At 44.9% G+C, this 21,084-nt stretch overlaps 1 protein-coding gene and 1 non-coding gene across 2 annotated transcripts in view; both read left to right on the forward strand.

The window, feature by feature from the left end:
• FAM124A (family with sequence similarity 124 member A) overlaps positions 1–21,084 on the forward strand; it is a 118,271-nt gene that overhangs the window by 23,227 nt on the left and 73,960 nt on the right. The window contains exon 3 of the mRNA XM_070800126.1: positions 16,977–17,710. Within this exon, the coding sequence (XP_070656227.1) occupies positions 16,977–17,710 (734 nt within the window). The remainder of the gene's footprint in view (positions 1–16,976; positions 17,711–21,084) is intronic.
• Positions 5,533–5,605, forward strand: TRNAR-UCU (transfer RNA arginine (anticodon UCU)). Its single transcript has one exon. It is a non-coding gene; the product is annotated as a tRNA-Arg (tRNA).

Raw genomic sequence — 21,084 nt, forward strand, 5'->3', positions numbered from 1 at the left:
TACCTGCTCTCCGCCTTTTTTATCTCATTCTGACATCTGACATTATTATTGATATCAAAAGGGAATGAAGCTGAGCTGTGCAACCAATGCTTGAAGGACTTCTCTTTCCTTCTGTATAACAAGAATAATTGTGAGAAGTCTTTCTTTTGTCTGTTGCTGGGACAATGGGCTTCCTCTGTGATTCCATTTTTAATATTCCACTGCCTCAGGCTTGAACATAGTGAGGCTAAAGTGTGTGGGTCATAGATAACCTAGACTTAGAAACTGGAGGTCTTTCTATAGGTTGGCATGTTTAGAGGGGATCCCTGTCAGTTGGATCATAACACTTTCTGCTGTCTATTAAGCACTCTCTATGAACCTCCTGATACAGTGAGTAGGAATTTTTCACAGTCACCCGCTCAGGTATAAAAGTGGAACTGCCGTATATCTCTGCAATAGAGCTGAACTTCATTCCTGAGCCTCTGCCCTCACCCCCTGGCAAGGGAAGGCACAGGTCTGCACTGGGGGCCCCACCCCCGCAGGGCTCAGCCTGGGAGTTCAGTACGTGATCCATCCTGAGAAACCTTCTGGCATCCAGGCTTTGGTCCCGTCCCTTCTGGTCTTCTCCCTCCCACCAGGAGCCCAAACACGACATCATCTGAGCGGGAAAAGCCACCCCCAGAGCACCACACATTCTTCTTGACTTCCAATTCACAAGGTGAAACCCCTGCTCTAGGTTTTTAGCCCTTTTTGGCTCAGAAAGCGTCTTCTGTCTCCAACCCCCGAATCCTCACAGTAGAGAGCTTTGCGCTTCCAGGCTGTTTCTTCTGCTGTGATAGGAAAACAGCCTAAATTCAGAAGCGTGATGAATGAATCCGTCAGACCCCATGCTCCCTGAAGCAAGGAACAGCCTGGACTCTGCAGGTGGGGGGATGCAGGCAATAAGAAAATAGGGAAGAGGGAAACTTCGGTTATTGTCTCTGAAATTCATCCTCTAGAGCATCCTGAACCTACCACCTCCCATTTTGTGTTTTTCTTATGTTGCTCACGTGTGAGCGTCTTGCTTCCTTAATTAGCTTGTGAGTTCGGGAAGGGACTCTGTCTCTGCCTGCTTTGCAGTCCTTGGCCCATCAGTAGGAGAGGGAACTTCAGAACTGGGCAGAGCCACAGACTGGGAGTTGGGACGCGTTTCTTCTCTTTCTCCACCTGCCATTGACTAACTGGTCCACTTGGGCGAATTGTCTGATGTCATCTGAAACATGTGGCGGGTGGGGGGGCAGGCAGACTGAAATGCCTCCCCCATCTTTTTTTTTGGCCATTCCGCATGGCCTGTAGGTTCATAGGCTAACCCGCCCCCTGTGCATTGGGAACGTGGAGTCTTAACCACTGGACCACCATGGATGTCCCTCCCCCATCTTTAATTTTTGAGTTGCCCCCAGGAACCTTGTTCTTCCAATGGGCTATAACATACAAATTTTTCTATGGAAACTTGGAAACAAGGACCGGGGGTATATCAATATCCTATTCAAGTTGGCAAAGCTTTTGAATGTTTCACTGAATTTTAGGGCAAAAAACATAAAAGAGTCCACAGGTTCCATTTCCCGTATTGCTAGTTTGATCACGAGCAAAACCAAATTTAATCACTGATTTTCCTAAGACCATCCACTATGTCTTTTATATGCCTGTTGGTAGTATTTTTTTTTTTCGTAGACTTGTAATGACTAATCATGGCCCGTCTCATTTCTCAACATCCTGCCAGACAAATCCCTTTTAAAAATAAATCTTAATTACTGTAATTGTGAGGGTTCCTCCTGCTAGCTGCATTGTAAGGCTGAGCAGTCTTGGTGAACAAATCCTGGGGATAGGTTTGGTTAACATCTTCCTCTTTTGTCTGTTTGGCTTTGACGGATACACCTTACTTCTTAAAACAAGATTAACCCTCCAGTCGTGTTGTTGGCAAGCCCTGCTGCCTCACCTCCAAATCTTCAGAATTTTATTGAGGTCCTGAATTTTATTCAGGGGAACCGTGCCACTGATGGAAATGACAAGATATAACGTGTTTTAGGAAAAAATGGCAGTTACTGAGTAGAGTGATTGTGTGTAGAATACTAGAGACTCTGCAGTTGTTCTGAACAGTATAATTTTTATACATAAATGGTCTAGCACATTTTTAAAAATTTTTTATTGATGGAGTTGCTTGAGCACGCCTTTGTTTTGTTTTGTTTTTTAATATATATCTGGCTGCACTGGGTCTTCGTTGGGTGATGTGGAATTTAGTTCCCTGACTAGGGATTGAACCCAGGCCCCCTGCATTGGGAGTGCAGAGTCTTAGTCCCTGGACCACCAGGGAAGCCCCCTGAGTACATTGCTAAGCATTGGGTGTTAGTGTGCGTCAGACCTGTCTTACCTTCTCATAAACTTACAAAATCATTAAGTCCTCAGGACTTGGATAACGATGCCAGATATGCTTAAGTGTTTTTAGCTGAATTAAAGCTTCTCAGACTAATCACATATCAACTTCCCGGCCCTCTTCCAGAATTGCTGTCAAGCAGTGTCGAAATTTAAAGTGACTTGGTCCTTCCTGGCTGGTTGGTGTCTGGCCTTTGATTCCCCCTCTTCTCCCCATCTGGTGTGTGAGACATCATGTGTGTCTCACAGCAAAGCTTAGAAATACCTTTAAAGTCAAGTGGACATCACATTTCCACTGTGCATGCATGAAAAAACATGCAGTGTGTCTAAAGCATCTGCCTTGCTTTCTCTATTATTACTTTCTTAATAGTTTTAGAATGAGCTTAAGAATATGAATCACATGTTCAGATTCCTGACATTGTTTCTGCAACAGATGATGAAAATTGAGAGAGTGGTCAAATACAGTAACAGCAAAGCCGTACCTCTTACAAAAGCCCAAGTATCAGAAAGATGCCCTAGTGTTTTCCTCTGTCAAAGGAAAACAGGTTTGTTTTTTTTTTTCTTCAGCCTATATGCGTACATGCTGAGTCATGTTTGACTCTTTGTGACCCTATGGACAGTAGTCAGGTTCCTCTGTCCATTGAATTTTCTGGGCAAGAATACTGGAGTGGGTTGCCATTTCCTTCTCCAAGGGATCTTCCCAATCCAGGGATCGAACTCGAGTCTCCTGCGTTAGTAGGTGGATTCTTTACCACTGTGCCATCCTCCTGCTTTCCGACTTCACCCGTTGGTCTATGCCCTGGGCGTGTGCACCCTACATACCTGATGCACCATTTTCCATGGGTTTTTTACCACTAGGTCATGTGTGTCTGGTCGATAGACTAGGTGTTCTAGCCTGTATTCCATTCTTCAATTATAGGAAAGTCGGTGGTGCTAGTGGTAAAGAATCTGCCTGCCAATGCGGGAGACTTAAGAGATGTAGGTTTGATCCCGGGGTCTGGGAGATCCCTTGGACGAGGACATAGCATACCACTCCAGTATTCTTGCCTAGAGAGTATCATGGACAGAGGAGGCTGCTGGGCTATAGTCCATAGGATCTCAGAGAGTCGGACACCACTGAAACGACTTAGCGTGCACGCATGCTCTGTGAATTCAGGCTGAGGAGAAGCATTTTGGATCCCCTATGTTAAATATTCAATATGTACCTCACTGCCACCAGATTGCCACTATTGCCAACCCTGTGTCTCGTTTTGACTGTATTTTGGAGCTGGCACTGGGACCAGTCTTGTTCCCTTCACAGCTCAAAATTTCAGGCCAACCAAAGGCCTTGTCAAAATCATAAAAGTACTAAGAATTGAGTATGTCTGGGGCTTTAAGTGTTGTCAGAGACAAAGGGGTTTGCCTCAATTTTTAATTAGTTCAGAGGTTCGAAGAACTGGCTTTAAGAAAAACTGTAAAAGAAAAAAAAAGAGCTGAAGGCAGGTTATTCATTACATTTCGGATGAATAGATTCTCCCAGGAAGGAATTTGGAAGCCCCTTTCTGGCAGCTTTTATTTCTGGCATTCAGGAAAGACCTGGCAGCTTTTATTTCTGGCATTCAGGAAAGACCAGGCAGCTTAATGGTGAGAGGTTGGCCCCCTGTGGCACTTTAATGCAGCGGGTTTTGTGTTCCTTGTCATTCTAGGGTCTCTTTCCCTCCTGCTTTCTGACCTAATCTTACTTCACACGTCAGTCTATGTCCTGGGTGTGTGGATCCTTCATACCTGATCCACCGTTTTTCTGTGAGTTTTCTGCCACTTGGTCATGTGTGTCTGGTCAGTAGATTAGGTATCCAAGCCCCTGAACTGTTGGGTACCTCAGAATGGGGCTTTAGAAATGTAAATAAGTTTATTCAATCTCCTGCATTTGAGGTTGGAGGGACTCTAGCTAAACTCTGGAGCCAGGTTCCCTGAAGCAAGCAGCCTGCAGCAGCTGGAGGGGGCCTTGTTCAGACTCTGTTGGCCTCCTGAGCTGTTTGGGGGCCCTGTGGGTCTTAAGGCCCTGGAATGGTCCAGGGCAGTTTATTTAGGTGATGGTAGTGGTTATGGCTGTTGCCTTGGAAACACCTGCGGTACCCACTTTGAACATGAGTTTGTACAGTGAAGTGTCTATTGCATTTAGGACCTGACTTCATCTTATTTATTTGTTTATTGTCTATCTCCCCCACTAACTAGATGATAAGTTCTATGAAGGCAGAGACTTTTATTCACCACTGTATCCGACACTTCTGGCAGATAGTAGGTGCTCGATAAACATTCCTTGATTAAATAAGTCAGTGCCATGCGTGCATGCTTGCTCAGTCACTTTAGTCATATCTGACTGATTGTGACACTATGAACTGTAGCCCACCAGGCTCCTCTGTCCATGGGGATGCTCCAGGCAACAATACTGGAGAAGGTTGCCATGCCTTCCTCCAGGGGATCTTCCCAACCCAGGGATCGAACCCACGTCTCCTGTGGCTTATGCATCGCAGGCGGATTCTTTACTGCTGAGCCACCAGGGAAGCCCAAGTCATTGTCACAGAATTGCAGACTGTCAATGATAAATGGTGGATAAAGTGACAAGAGACATTAATCATTGCCCAGAAATTCTAGAAAGGGGTGTCTGACCTTGTCATGTCCTGAGACTTGGCCAGGCATTCATTCCCTTTGGAACAGATGATCTGGACCTTCAATTTGACGTACCTGCTATTAGGAAGTCAGTGTCTTGAGGAGACAGCAGTTTGTCAGTTCTGCAAGGAAGGCCAGGCTGGTGGACACCAAACAGCGGGGGACAGTGCAGGCAAGGCTGGCGTGAAGCCTTGGGATGCAGAGTGGCAGTGAGGGGTCCTGGCACAGGCAGCATTGAGATAACCCAGTGGGAGGCCCAGCATCGGGTCATCTGTCAACCAGCAGGAGGACTCGGTCCCCTCCCTGTGCCTCCACCAGACTCAGGACACCCACACGGGTCAGAGATTGCCAGAAGCTGCCCAGACACACTGGTCAGTCCATTCACAGCAAAATTACCCAACCACGTTTCCTGATGGAGCCTAGCCAGGCAGGCTGAGGTTCAGGGCAGGATGATCATAAGGTTGGTGGGCTCAAGAGGCAAGAAAAAGCAGGACTTCCCTGGCAGTCCAGTGGTTAGGACTCTGTGCTTCTACTGCAGGGGGCACAGGTTCGATCCCTGGTCAGGGAGGCAAGGTCCCACAAGCTGTGTAGTGTGGGAAAATAAGTAAATTTATTTAAAAATAAAAGCGGCAAGGTGATTTCCCTAGCAGTCCAGTTAACACTCCACTCTTCCATGGCAGGGGCTGTGGATTTGATCCCTGGATGGGGAACTAAGATCCCACAAGCCATATGGTATGCAACCCCTCAAAAAAAATTTTTTTGAAAACTAAAAGGGGCAAGAAAAAGCACATGTTGAGGAACATAGAGACCCAGTTCTTCCTCAGCCTAATGGCCTTTGGCAAGTCAGTTAACATTTCATCTGCAAGATGGAGAGAAATGATATACCTTTGATCTTGGGGCTTGGGTTCCCAGCTAGAGATTGAGGCCAGTTCGCAGTGGTGACGGCACCTCATCCTAGCCACTAGACCAGTGGTCAGTGACAAGGGCCCTGGCCCTGGCCCTGGCTTTGCAGGAACAAACTCCCACAAAGACAGAAAGTAGTGAAGCTAGTAAAGTATTAAGAGGGAAAAGAATACAGTACATGCGAATAGACACACAGGCAGACTCAGGGAGAGAGAGTCGCTGAACTCGTGGCAGTCTGAATTACTTTTATGGGGTATTTCCTCTGGGTTTCCTTTGGCTGGTCATTTTTATTTGCCTGGTTCACAGTTCATATCTGTATATCTCAGGATCCTCCCATGTGTGCACACACATCTCTTAGCCAAGATGGATTTTACTGAAGAGGCGTATGGGTGGAGAACATCCCTTGGCATCACTTCCCTTTGGCTTCCAGGGAGCCTTTTCTGCTCATGTGTGGTCAGGAAGGTCTCCTGACTTCGAGAAAAGAAACATGTGGTCTGGGCAGGGCCCAGCCTCCTCCCTTAAAGATCCTGCCCCTGTCTTTGAGTTTTGATCCACAGGGAATGAATCTCCAATTGCTTTACCCCATAGCTGGGAGGTGGGTGTTGGGGAGCCTCTACCTCCTGCCTTACCTTTATCATGGTGGTGCTTTAAAAATTGGTTGGTTGGTTTAATTGCTAAGTTGTGTCCCACTCTTGCAACCCCATGGACTATAGCCCGCCAGGCTCCTCTGTCCGTGGGATTTCCCAGGCAAGAAAACTGGAGCAGGTTCCTTCTCCAAGGAATCTTTCTGACCCAGGGATCAAACCCAAGTAAAGCTTAAATGAGAGATTTGAGGCTTTTAAGATAGTGTCTGACAAACAATAAGAACACAATACATGATTGTTATCGTGTAAGTTATTTTCTGTTACACTTAACAAGACAAAAACAGGGGAGTATACAAGAGAGTGAAATACTGGGGTAAAGGGAACAAATCCTCAAGTTAATAATACTCTTTCTGCCTCATAAAAGGCCTGACCTGGTGCAGTGCTTTACTTACAATTGCTTACAGTGTTATACATTCTCCAAGGAAAATCTAATGGTATATAATCACACGGGAAGGAATCTTCCTCATCCTCTTGGGAAGCACAAGCCAGTTGGAAAGCTTGGTGAACAGCTCCGATCTCTCTCCAGCCCTGGTGGGGGGATTGGCCTCTTGGGTCTGTGTCCTTCCCTCTCTGAACAGGTGCTCTCTGAGGGCCTTTGAGAGGCCGTGTAATAGATATGATAAAGGCATATCCCACAGTGATGTCGTCCCTGCTCCTCCAGGGAGGCGGAGAGGCCTTTCATGGCAATTAATTATTCACATTTTCTCTCCTGCCCCTCCAATACTTGGTTTTCTATCTAGCTCCATGGAGGCAGGTTCTCTCTGGGGCGTGTGTAACCCCAGTGCCCGATGGTGGTTTGGAGCTGTGTTCTGTCCCCCTTGGAGCCTGTTTATTTAAGGGTCACATGCAGTGGGCACAGGCTGGCAACAGCCAGAGTGTCCTAAAATCAGCACTCATTCCCCTGACTCTTCTTGGGGACAGGATACTGGCTGCTGATGTCTCTATGTTTCACGGTCTCCATCCTCGTTGCTTGGTTGATTGGGGTTACATCCTGCACCGCCCGGGCGAGCCGGGCTTGGTGGAATGCCTTTCAGCCCTGTTCCCTGCTCTGAGGCTGGGCATCTTGCCCTTTTTGCAGAGCTGTAAACAGTCACTCAGGCATGCAGGCTTCAGCCTGGCCTTTGTTACTGCTCCCCAGGAAACCTTTGTGCTGCTGGTAGAGGTGGCCCAACGCTGGGCACCCTGACAACTCTGTCTTGGAGACTCAGAAGTTACCTTCCCCCTCTCATACCGGCTGCTTTCCCAGTGTTGCTCTTCTGCTTTTCTGTGCCTGTCACGCCCACCTGCAGTGCTGGCTTGATCCAGTTCCCCTTGAAGACAGTACTCAGATGTAGAGACTGGGGGATATGCCCTCAGGGAGGTGGTTTCTGGGGCATTCTCCCTCAGAGACCCAGGGCCAGAAGGAAGAGATGTAAATGTGTGGCCACAAAATAAAGCTAGGACTGGGGCCGAGGAGCAGGCAGGAGAGCAGGAGAGGGAAGTGGCGGCAGCGCGGCCAGAAAGGGCTGGAGAGTGACAGCTGCCCCTTCAGCTGGGAAGCGAGTCCTTTTGCAAAACCTCGGAGGGGACAGCACCCACAGACCTCAGATGCCACAGCCAAGTGCCTGCCTGCTCACTCCCTGCCTCTGTGCCCTTGGCAGGTTCCTCCACCTCTTTGTGCCTCAGCTTCCTGCTCTAGGACTGTTGGTGGGAATTCAAATTGATAATAACCACTATGGAAAACAGTATGGAGATTCCGTAAAAAAAAAAAAAAAAATGGAATAAAACTACCATATGACCCAGCAGTCCCACTACTGAGCATATACCCTGAGGAAATCATAATTGAAAAAGACACACCTACCCCAGTGTTCATTGCAGCACTATTTATAATAGCTAGGTTATGGAAGGACTTCCCAGGTGGCACAGTGGTAAAGAATCCACCTGCCAATACAGGAGATGCAGGAGACACAGTCAATCCTGAGTTGGGAAGATCCCCTGGAGAAGGGAACAGCAACCCACTCCAGTATTCTTGCCTGCAAAATTCCATGGACAGAGGAGCCTGGTGGGCTATAGTCCATGGGGTTGCAAAGAGTCAGACACAACTGAGTGCACATGTGCGCACACACACACAGGACATGGAAACCACCTAGATGCCCATTAACAGATGACTGGATAAAGAAGTTGTGGTTACATATACACAATGGAATATTACTCAGCTATAAAAAGGAATGCATTTGCGTCGGTTCTAATGAGGTAGATGGACCTAGAGCCCATATACAGAGTGAAGTAGATCAGAAGGAAAAAAGGCAAATATATATTAACACATATAAATAGAATCTAGAAAGATGTTACTTACGAACCTATTTGCAGGGCAGCAATGGAGATGCAGACATATAGAACAGACTTGTGGACCCAGTGAGGAAAGGGGTGGGTGGGATGAATTGAGAGAGTAGCATGGGAACATATACACTGGTGTATGTAAAATAGATCGCCAGTGGGAATTTGCCATTTGACTCAGCTCAAACCAGTGCTCTGTGACAACCTAGAGGGGTGGAATGGATTGGGAGGTGGGAATGGAGGCTTAAGAGAGAGGGGACATATGTATACCTATGGCTGATTCATGTTGATATATGGCAGCAACAACAGAATATAGTTAAGCAATTATCCTTCAATTAAAAATAAATTAAAATAATATTAAATTTTAAAATGCCACTCTCACCACTACTATTTGACATAGTTTTGGAAGTCCTAACCACAGCAATCAGAGGACAAAAAAGAAATAAAAGAAATCCAGATGGGAAAAGAAGTAAAACTCTCACTGTTTGCAGATGACATGATCCTCTACATAGAAAATCCTAAAGACACCACCAGAAAATTACTAGAGCTAATCAATGAATATAGTAAAGTTGCAGGATATAAAATTAAAACACAGAAATCCTTTGCATTCCTATACACTAACAATGAGAAAACAGAGAAATTAAGGAAACAGTCCCATTCACCATTGCAACAAAAAGAATAAGATACTTAGGAATAAATTTACCTAAAGGAACAAAAGACCTATATATAGAAAACTATAAAACACTGATGTAAGAAATCAAAGATGACACAAATAGATGGAGAAATATACCGTGTTTGTGGGTTGCAAGAATCAATATAGTGAAAATGAGTATACTACCCAAAGCAATCTATAGATCCAACACAATCCCTATCAAGCTACCTACCAATGGTACTTTTAACCCAACTAGAACAAATAATTTCACAATTTGTGTAGAAACACACAAAACCTTGAATAGCCAAAGCAATCTTGAGAAAGAACAATGGAACTGGAGGAATCAACCTGCCTGACTTCAGGCTATACTACAAAGCTACAGTCATCAAGACAGTATGATACCAGTACAAAGACAGAAATATAGATCAGTGGAACAAAATAGAAAGCCCAGAGATATATCCATGCATGTACGGACACCTTATCTTTGACAAAGGAGGCAAGAATATACAATGGAGAAAAGACAATCTCTTTAACAAGTGGTGCTGGGAAAACTGGTCAACCACCTGTAAAAGAATGAAACGATCTAATTTTCTAACACCGTACACAAAAGTAATCTCAAAATGGATTAAAGATCTAAATGTAAGACCAGAAACTATAAAACTCTTAGAGGAAAACATAGGCAGAACACTCCGACATAAATCACAGCAAGATCCTCTATGACCTACCTCCCAGAGTAATGGAAATGAAAACAAACAAATGGGACCTAATTAAACTTAAAAGCTGTTGCACAACAAAGGAAACTACAAGCAACGTGAAAAGTCAGCCTTCAGAATGGGAGAAAATAATAGCAAAACAACTGACAAGGAATTAATCTCCAAAATACACAAGCAGCTCATGCAGCTCAATACCAGAAAAATAAATGACCCAATCAAAAAATGGGCCAAAGAACTAAACAGACATTTCTCCAAAGAAGACATATAGATGGCTAACAAACACATGAAAAGGCGTCAGCATCACTCATTATCAGAGAAATGCAAATCAAAACCACAATGATGTACCATCTCACGCCAGTCACAATGGCTGCTATCAAAAAGTCTACAAACAATAAATGCTGGAGAGGGTGTGGAGAAAAGAGAACCCTCTTACACTGTTGGTGGGAATGCACACTAGCACAGCCACTGTGAAGAACAGTGTGGAGATTCCTTAAAAAACTGGAAATAGAATTGCCATATGACCCAGCAATCCCACTGCTGGGCATACACACCAAGGAAACCAGAATTGAAAGAGACACATATACCCCAATGTTCATTGCAGCACTGTTTACAATAGCTAGGACATGGAAGCAACCTAGATGCCCATCAGCAGATGAACAGATAAGAAAGTTGTGGTACATATCAGTTCAGTTGCTCAGTTGTGTCCGACTCTTTGCAACCCCATGGACTGCAGCACACCAGGCTTTCCTGTCCATCACCAACTCTCAGCTTGCTCAAACTCATGTCTATAGTAATGCCATCGTGTCAGTGATGTCATCCAACCATCTCATCCTCTGTTGTCCCCTTCTCCTCCTGCCTTCAATCTTTTCCAGCATCAGGGTCTTTTCAAATGAGTCAGTTCTTCACATCAGGTGGCCAAAGTATTGGAGTTTCAGCTTCAACATTAGTCCTTCCAGTGAACACTCAGGACTGATCTCCTTTAGAATGGACTGGTTGGATCTCCTTCAAGAGTCTTCTCCAACACCACAGTTCAAAAGTATCAATTCTTCAGCACTCAGCTTTCTTTATAGTCCAACCCTCACATCCATACATGACTACTGGAAAAACCATAGTCTTGACTAGATGGACCTTTGTTGGCAAAGTAATATCTCTGCTTTTTAATACGCTGTCTATGTTGGTCATAACTTTTCTTCCAAGGAGCAAGTGTCTTTAAATTTCATGGCTGCAGTCACCATCTGCAGTGATTTTGGAGCCCAAAAATATAAAATCTGTCACTGTTTTCACTGTTTCCCCATCTATTTGCCATGAAATGATGGGACCAGATGCCATGATCTTCATTTTCTGAATGTTGAGCTTTAAGCCAACTTTTTCACTCTCCTCTTTCACTTTCATCAAGAGGCTTTTTAGTTCTTCATAAGGGTGATGTCATCTGCATTTCTGAGGTTATTGATATTTCTCCCGGCAATCTTGATTCCAGCTTGTGCTTCTTCCAGCCCAGCATTTCACATGATGTACTCTGCATATAAGTTAAATAAGCAGGGTGACAGTATACAGCCTTGACATACTCCTTTCCCTATTAGGAACCAATTTGTTGTTCCATGTCCAGTTCTAACTGTTGCTTCCTGACCTGCATACAGATATCTCAAGAGGCAGGTCAGGTGGTCTGGTATTCCCATCTCTTTAAGAATTTTCTACAGTTTGTTGTGATCCACACAGTCTAGGTACATATACACAATGGAATATTTCTCAGCTAACAAAAAGGGTGCATTTGAGTCAGTTCTAATGAGGTGGATGAAACTGGAACCTATTATACAGAGTGAAGTAAGTCAGAAAGAGAAACACCAATACAGTATACTAACACATATATATAGAATTTAGAAAGACAGTAACAATGACCCTATATGCAAGATAGCAAAAAAGACACAGATGTAAAGAACAGACTTTTGGACTATGTGGGAGAAGGTGAGGGTAGGATGATATGAGAGAATAGCATTGAAACATGTATATTTCCATATGTAAAACAGATGACCAGTGCAAGTTCAATGCATAAAGCAGGGCACTCAAAGCTGGTGCTCTGGGACAACCCAGAGGGATGGGATGGGGAGGGAGGTAGGTGGGGGATTCAGGATGGGGACACATGTACCCATGGCTGATTCATGTCAATGTATGGCAAAACCATCACAATATTGTAAAGTAATTAGCCTCCCATTAAAATAAATAAATTTTTAAAATAATAATAAAATGAGGACGAGAGTCGCACCTCCTCCTTTTGGGGTTGTTTATGAGGATTCTGTGAGTTCATACATATAGAATGTTGAGAAGATGCCAGCCCACGCCAAATGTCATTTGTGTGTTAGCCAACAACTTCACCCCACACCCGTGGCCGCCTGCACACCCTGAGTGTGATGGGGTCAGGATCTTATTGGGACTGTCTGATGCTCTGATGACTTCTTTTCCCAAACACTCTTCCTACCCCATGTGTCTTTCTTTCCCTCATAGAAACCATTAATAATCTTCTCAAGTGAGTGTCTTCATTCCCAAATTATTCAAAGCCCTTCTTTTCCATTTATAGTGAGCATCCATTACTGTTTAGTGAATCATGTATCTCCAGTGGTGGGTGATGAGGACACCATGGAAAAGTGAAATGGGCATCGCTGGTGACTGTGGTGTCTCCTGCCACCGGTGAAGCTCCTGACCGGTGGGAAATGTCATTGGTCTGTGTTTTCACTACTTTTGCATCAGCTGCACTTCTGTTGATAGTGGTGCTCATGTTCAGTGAAACAGAAAGTAGCCAGGTGAGCAGAAAGAGCATGCAAAGAAAAGGACCAGAATCACCCATGAATTCTGCTTGTTTTTAAAGCCATCCAGGTGAATTTTCACCGGTTCAAATCAATATCTTGGTGTTTGATCACTAAGTCGCATCCAACTCTTTCAATATGGTCACACACTTAAGAAGTAACTGCATGAAAGCGAATGCGGCCTAACGGTAACTGGTCCATCCTTGAGTTCAGCCCATCACCTCAGCAACGCGCAGGTCCACTGCCAACAACACATCCCTCCTGGAAGTCACTGGGGCATCTCAAGCCAGCCTGGCCAAAGGAGAGCTCATCTTTCCCCACAAACCTGCCATTCTTCCTCTGTTTTCTATCTCAGTTAAATATCAATATCAGACAAGTTGCTTATGCCAGAAATGTCAAGGTCAACTCCTCTCCTGCTTTTCCTGCCCCCGTCCCCAGGCCCTGGACTCCCTGTGCTTCCTGAATAGCCTAAGACTATGTCTCCTCTGTATACCCACTGACTCTGCCTGCAGCTGTAAGTATCGCTGTGTAACAACAATCCCCAAACAGTGGCTTGAGTCAGCTGATCCAGACCAAGCTTAGTTGGGTGGCTCTTACCACATGTCTTTGGGTGTCCGGTCCTGGCTGATGGAGACTAGGCTCAGCTAGGCTGGGTCTGCTCCACATGGCTCTCATCCTCCCTTCTGGCTCCAGTGGGCTGGCCCAAGCGTGTTCTTCTTGTGGAAATGTCAGAGGCACAGGAAGGCAAGCCAAAACACACGCTACTGTTGTGTGTTTCCGTTGGCCAAAGCTAGCCATGTGGTCTCATTCAAAGTCAAAGGGTGGGGGAATGCACTTTAACCATTTAGTGGAAGGAAGTGTAAAGCCACATGGCAGAGAGAAAGGTGACAAGAGAGAAGAAAGAACCAGGGCCAATAATGTAATTTCCCACATCCTTGTTATCTCTTACTAGACTCATCACTCATTTTCTAACTTCTTACTTTGCCTGCAGCCAACCTCCGCTGACTTGATTCCAACATCCCTTTATTAAAACTTTCCACTGCCCCCTTATCCCAAATTGAGCTGAAGCCCTGTACAACTTGGCTCCAGTCCATTTTTCCTTCTGCATCTGTTGCCGTGTTTCAGAGTTACTCACCACCCACTTCCAAATGTGCTTGTTTTTCATACTGATCTGTGCCTTCGTAAACAGTCTTCCCTCTTCCTGCAGTGATCTCTCCCGCATTTGGGGTTATTGTGAGATGTTGTTGACCCATCAAAACCCAATTCACCTGGAGCCTCTTCCAGAAAGCCTTCTCAGAGGCCCTGTGGAGAAAAAATTGCTCCTTCCTTTGTGGTATGATAGTAAATTGAAATTGCATCATGCTCATACTTAACTCGTATCAGTTTGGGAATACATGTTCAACCAGAGAGAGAGGGAGAGCTTAAATAATTCCACCCACCATTCAACTCCATGATCGTGGGAGTACGGAGACTTCACTTTGTTGTTACATTAGTCATCCTTCGGTTCTAGAAGCCTCTTGTAGATGAAAGACACAGCCTACTGAGCAGGGGTCTAGTGTTTAAATGATGCAAGACTCTTATAACAGCCATGCTGCAAGCCTTTATTTCATTTACTAGTCAACAAAAGGAATATCTATCTGGCTGTGTGGTCTTGTTGCAAGTCAGGACCTTCTAGTTCCATCTTGGAAATTCAAGGGACCTTCAGTGGTAGATCGTCTATAGTAAATGTTTATGTCATTGTGACTTTAGAATCCTCCCGCATCGAAGATGCTCCTGTACCATATCTCCTATAGATTTATGTCAGATTGAATTTTAATCTTTTATGTTGGTGTTGCCCAGCTAAGTTATGAGGGTCTCATTTGTGGCTCATGGTTCTTTACGGCTGCTGCCTGTGGCTGTGCAGGTCATACACTCTGAGGGGGCACTAGTCATGCCAGAGTCTATAGTAATGGACTGTGTAGTAATCATGGTGCCAGCTTCCTTGTCTCCCAGTGCCTGGTACATAGCGATAGCTCAAGAAACACGTGGATGAATGAGTGAAAGAGAAAAAGGCAACAATATACTGAGCTAAATGTTCCTGAAATGGGTTTCCCAAGTGGTGCAGTGGTAAAGAATCTACCTGCCAATGCAGGAGAAGCAGGTTCAATCCCTGGGCTGGGAACATCCCCTGAAGAAATGACAACCCATTCCAGTATTCTTGCCTGGGGAATCCCATGGACAGAAGAGCCTGGTTGGCTACAGTCCATGGGGTCACAAAGAGTTGGACATGACTGAGCTCTCACACACAAATGTTCCCAAGTGAGAGATTTAAGAGTCAGGGTTCCAATGAAAATTCAGACAGGTTTTGCTCCAGGAAAATTAAGACCATGTTATCATTGGTGCCTGTGATGAAATGTACCTGTCAACCCACTTGAAATGTCTTGTTTAACTACCAAAAAATCACCTTTCATCATGTGAACCGATTGAAATGATGGTTCCTACAAGGACATCATTCTTCTCAAACGTTACTGACAGCACGATGGCCCTGTGCCTAACACCCTAGTGGACACTGCGAGGCATATATGTAGAGACAGATCTAGATGCTAGATGAATCTTGCCCTCCAAGTCACAATAGACTTAAATTTTCCTTGGTTTCCCTTGGATGGTCATACAACTTAAAAGACAGCCATTGTAAATAAGAATAGGGTTTTTATCAGGTTATCTGATAAAATATGCTGAACATTCCTTAAGTAGGGTGGCCAGCAAACTTTTCACCCCATGGGAGAAGGTTGCAAGGTAAATATCAACTTCACACTTGTTATCCGATGTTCTGCCAGAGGACATGGGGAGGGGAACTGACCCACTCGGGATGTGCGGGCTTCTGGGTGGATGTGGCCCAAGGAGGGGTCCAAAAGGCAGCATGACACGGGCAGTGATGGTCCAACTATGCCTCAGCCCACCCCAAACCACAGGCCTAGGAAGCTCTGACAGAACATGGGGTTCACCTCCTCCCCCTGGATTGTTCTTCCCTGTGTCTCCAGCAGCAAGACGATCACCTCCTGGCCACCCCACCAGCATGACAGTCCAGCAGGATGCCTCACCAGCCAGGCCTTGATGTGTCCATTAGAGGAAGTACCTGGTGAAGAAAGGGTTCCCTAAATGTTAAATGAATGAGCAAAGTGATGAATAAGCCAACGAAATAAGCAAACCAAAGGAGTGCTTATAGGGAACATTTGTGGGGGAAGGCACTACAGTAACCCTAGGAAATTCTAAATGGTATAAATGGATCTTCCCAACCCAGGGATCGAACCCATGTCTCTTATGTCTCCTGCATTGGCAGGCAGGTTCTGTATTTTAGCACCACCTGGGAAGGAAATGTTGTACACCTAATGCTTAATGTACAGCTCTTCCCTAAGGGCCCTGGTATCCTTTCCAAATGCATGGAGACTTAACTGTGTCGTTCAATGGAAGATACGTTCAACCTGCTGCAGTACCACACCAAGGTCGTCCTAATACCATGCAGCTTGGGAACCAGGGTAATAGTTCTTGAGTTTGGGGCTGCTGTTGTGTATGCCCAGCTATGTCCCTTCAGTCGTGTGTCCAACTCTTGGCCACGTGTGGACTGTAGCCCACCAGGCTCCTCTGTCCATGGCAGTCTCCAGGCAAGAGTACTGGAGTGGGTTGCCATTCCCTCCTCCAGGGATCTTCCCGACCCAGGGATGAAACCCCAGTCTCCTATGTCTCCTGCATTGGCAGGCAGCTGGGTGCCCCAACACTCCTATTTGCACATGAACTTGGGTTCAGGATTTCATAAGATCAAGGAGTCAGTTCAAATGGAGCTTCTGTTTCTGCCAAGACCTTGCATGTCACCGCGGGCCACCTTCTTGAAGTAGTCACCATGTGTTCTCTGGGGTTTCTTTGTGTGTGTCGCTAGGTGAGTACTCCACCGAGGAGGCGCAGGACCCTTTCCTGGTCAGCATCCACATCATCGCGGACCCAGGGGAATCCCGCCCCCTGCAGGAGGCCATCGACAAGGTCTTGGCGTGGATCCACCCCGACCTCCCGCTGTTCAGGGTCTCGGAAAGGCGGGCGTGCCGCCGGCGGAGGAGGGTCCCCAAGGCGGCACAGCCGGCGCTGGCGGTGGTGCTCTTCTTGCAGGAGGAATACGGCGAGGAGCCGATCCTGCAGCTGCACCGCACGCTGCAGCGGCCGCCCTGGCGCCACCACCACACGGAGCGCGTGCCTGGCAAGTTCCTGCCCTACCTGCCCTGCAGCCAGGACTTCTTCACGCTGGCCCCGGGGACGCCGCTCTGGGCCATCCGGCCGGTGCACTACGGCAAGGAGATAGTGCGCTTCACCATCTACTGTCGCCATGACAACTACGCCGACATCCTCAAGTTCTACGAGCTGATCCTCAAGCGGAGCCCCAGCCAGAAGAAAGCGGACTTCTGCATCTTCCCCATTTTCTCCAATCTGGACATGGACATCCAGTTTTCCCTCAAGAGACTGCCCTGTGACCAGACCCCGGTCCCCACCGACTCCTCCGTGCTGGAGTTCCGGGTCAGGGACATCGGCGAGCTGGTGCCGCTCTTGCCCAACCCTTGCAGCCCCATCAGTGAGGGGCGCTGGCAGACAGAGGACCATGACGGCAACAAGATCCTTCTGCAGGTACCTGGGGGAATGTCCGTCTGTCTCCCTGTGTCTGTCTCCCTTTGATGATAACAGAGAAACAAGTGAAATGGCTTTTCCTGAAACCCTAGCAAGTACCTGTTAGGAAACAAGGAGTTAAGAAAAAGGAGGGATCAGTGACCCTCTTTCTGGCTTGAAGATCAAGTCAAGTTGTCCTCTAATTAAATGGTTTTCACTTTGCTGCCAAGGTCACGTGCCCCAGGCCAGCAATAGCTGATCCCTCTCGTGTGATAAGCATCCATCCACTACATGCTTGTGGTTCCAGGGGATCTTGAATGAGCTGATATCCCAGGGAATTCGCTATTAAAGATTGTTTAGTCTACTCCCTCACAAGTAGGCGGTTTTTACCAATGAATTCTTCATTTCCACAAAGGAACTTCAGGAAAAGCCATCCGTGACAATTGTAAAATATGTTGACATTCAGTAGAGAAGATATGTTTTCTTCTTTGCTCTGGTGCCTCGCCTACTTTCCACCCTTCACCCTCCTGCTACTGGGTATTACGTTGTTAAAATTCAATGATTACTGGGAAATGCCTTCTAGGCGTTTTAAGGAGTACTGTGATGTCTTTGGGGCTTCTGGTTTCATTAAGCATGGGAAGAGGGGAGTAAACACATAGAAGGAAATGGATGCAGTAGGCTCTTCTGTTGCTTCTGTGGTTAATGTCTTGGTTCAATTACTGGACCCCTTTCTTCTCCCATCCTTCCAGCAATTATCCCAACTCTTTAGAAGTCATTAAGTTACACTCTTGAATTCAAAATTGAGCATATAGATTTAAGAATGTCCTATATATGCCCTACCTGATACATGCTTTCAAGACCCAGGCTTTCTAGAATTACTAATAACAGGTAAATCAGTTCCAGGCATATACAATTTTGTCTTTCTGAAATGCCTCTGCCTTTGGCATCTCAGTTTTCACAAATGGCTACCTGAGAGGAGAAAGCTGATAGCAAATTAGGCAACGTTGTCTTGAAAGGTGTTGGCTGATTGTATTTACTTGAATCACAGGTAAAGTTTCATGGTTTCTGTTGGTTTTAGCGTTAAACATCAGAAGTATAATCCACATATTGCAAAATGAAGTGAGAATTTGGCACATGTCAGATACCTGGTTCAAACTATAGCTAGGCCACATTGCTCAAGTCAAAAAAGTCACCTTGAAATATTTACGATTTAAAGGAAATAGGTAATTTTCAGATTTCTCTTTGAATTATGCAAATACGATATAATATTGCTTTATTATTCACTGAACTAAACCCTATTTGTTTTAATTTTTATTTTATATTGGAGTATAGTTGATTTACAATGTTGTGTTCATTTCAGGTATACAGCAGTGTTTCAGTTATACGTATATCTATTCTTTTTCAGATTCTTTTTTCATGAGGTTATTATGGAATATTAAGTGGAGTTCCTCGTGCTATACAACAAGTCCTTGTTGATTGTCTATTTTATATATAGTTTATATATATGTTAATCCCAACCTTCTAGTTTATCCTCTGCCCTCCACCTTTTCCCCCTTTGATAACCATAAGTTTGTTTTTGAAGTCTGTACATCTGCTTCTGTTTTGTAAATAAGTTTATTTCTATAATTTTTTAGATTCCACATATAAGTGATATTATATTTGTCTTTGGCTTACTTCACTTAGAATGTTAATCTCTAGGTCCATCCATATTGCTGCAAGTGGCATTATTTTAATCTTTTTTATGGCTGAGTGATATTCCATTGTATATATGTACCATATCTTCTTTATCCATTTATTTGTCAGTTGGACACTTAGGTTGCTTCCATGTCTAGGCTATTGTAAGGAGTGCTGCAGTGAACACTGGGGTATATGCATTCTTTTTGAATTATGGTTTTCTCCAGATATATGCCTAGGAATAGGATTGCTGGATCACATGGTATTTCTGTTTGTTTTTTTAAGGAACCTCAAAGCGGTTCTCCATAGTGGTTGTACCAATTTACATTCCTACCAAGAGTGTAAGAGAGTTCCTTTTTCTCCACACCCTCTCCAGCATTTATTGTTCGTAGATTTTTTCATGCTGGCCATTCTGACCAGTGTGAAGTGATACTTCATTGTAGTTTTGATTTGCATTTCTCTAATAATTAGTGAAAAGGTCTGCCTAGTCAAGGCTATTGTTTTTCCAGTAGTCATGTATGGATGTGAGAGAAAGCTGTGAAGAAAGCTGAACACTGAAGAATTGATGCTTTTGAACTGTGGTGTTGGAGAAGACTCTTGAGAGTCCCTTGGACTGCAAGGAGATCCAACCAGTCCATTCTAAAGGAGATCAGTCCTGGGTGTTCTTTGGAAGGAATGATGCTAAAGCTGAAACTCCAGTACTTTGGCCACCTCATGCGAAGAGTTGACTCATTGGAAAAGACTGATGCTGGGAGGGATTGGGGACAGGAGGAGAAGGGGACGACAGAGGATGAGATGCCTGGATGGCATCACCGACTCCATGGACGTGAGTTTGAATGAACTCTGGGAGTTGGTGATGGACAGGGAGGCCTGGCGTGCTGTGATTCATGAGGTCGCAAAGAATCGGACACAACTGAGCGACTGAACTGAACTGAACATCTTTTCATGGGTTTTTGTTTTGTTTTGGCTATCTCTGTGTTGTCTTTGGAGAAACATCTGTTTAGATCTTGTGCCTATTTTTTGATTGGGTTTGTGTTTTTGATATTGAACTACATGAGCTGTTTGTATATTTTAGAGATTAATCATTTGTTGGTTGCACCATTTGCAAATAGTTTCTCCCATTCTTTGGGTTGTCTTTTTGTTTTGTTTATGGTTTCCTTTGCTGTGCAAAAGCTTTTAAGTTTAATTAGGTCCCATTTGTTTATTTTTGTTTTTATTTTCATTTCTGTAGGCTATGAATAGAAGATCTTGCTGTGATTTATGTCAAAGCGTATTCTGCCTATGTTTTTTCTAAGGGTTTTGTAGAATCTGGTCTTACATTTAGGTCTTTAATCCATTTTGAGACTTTTTTTGTGTATGCTGCTAGTGTTCTGGTTTTATTCTTTTACATGTGGCTGGCTGTTCTCCCAGCACCACTTGTTGAAGATTGTCTTTTCTCCGCTGTATGTTCTTGACTTCTTTGTCACGATTAATTGACCAAAGGTGCAGGGGTTTAATTCTGGGCTTTCTGTTCTGTTCCATTGATCTATAAGTCTGTCTTTGTACTCGACCATACTGTCCGTAGCTTGGTAGTATAGGCTGAAGTCAGGGAGCCTGATTCCTCCAGCCCTGGTTTTCTTTCTTAAGATTACTTTGGCTCCTCGGGGTCTTGTGTTTCCATACAAATTTTAAGATTTTATTATTCTAGAGCTGCAAAAAACTGCCTTTGGTAATTTGATAGG

The sequence above is a fragment of the Bos indicus genome, chromosome 12 (genome assembly GCF_029378745.1).
Source record: "Bos indicus isolate NIAB-ARS_2022 breed Sahiwal x Tharparkar chromosome 12, NIAB-ARS_B.indTharparkar_mat_pri_1.0, whole genome shotgun sequence".
NCBI lineage: Eukaryota > Metazoa > Chordata > Mammalia > Artiodactyla > Bovidae > Bos > Bos indicus.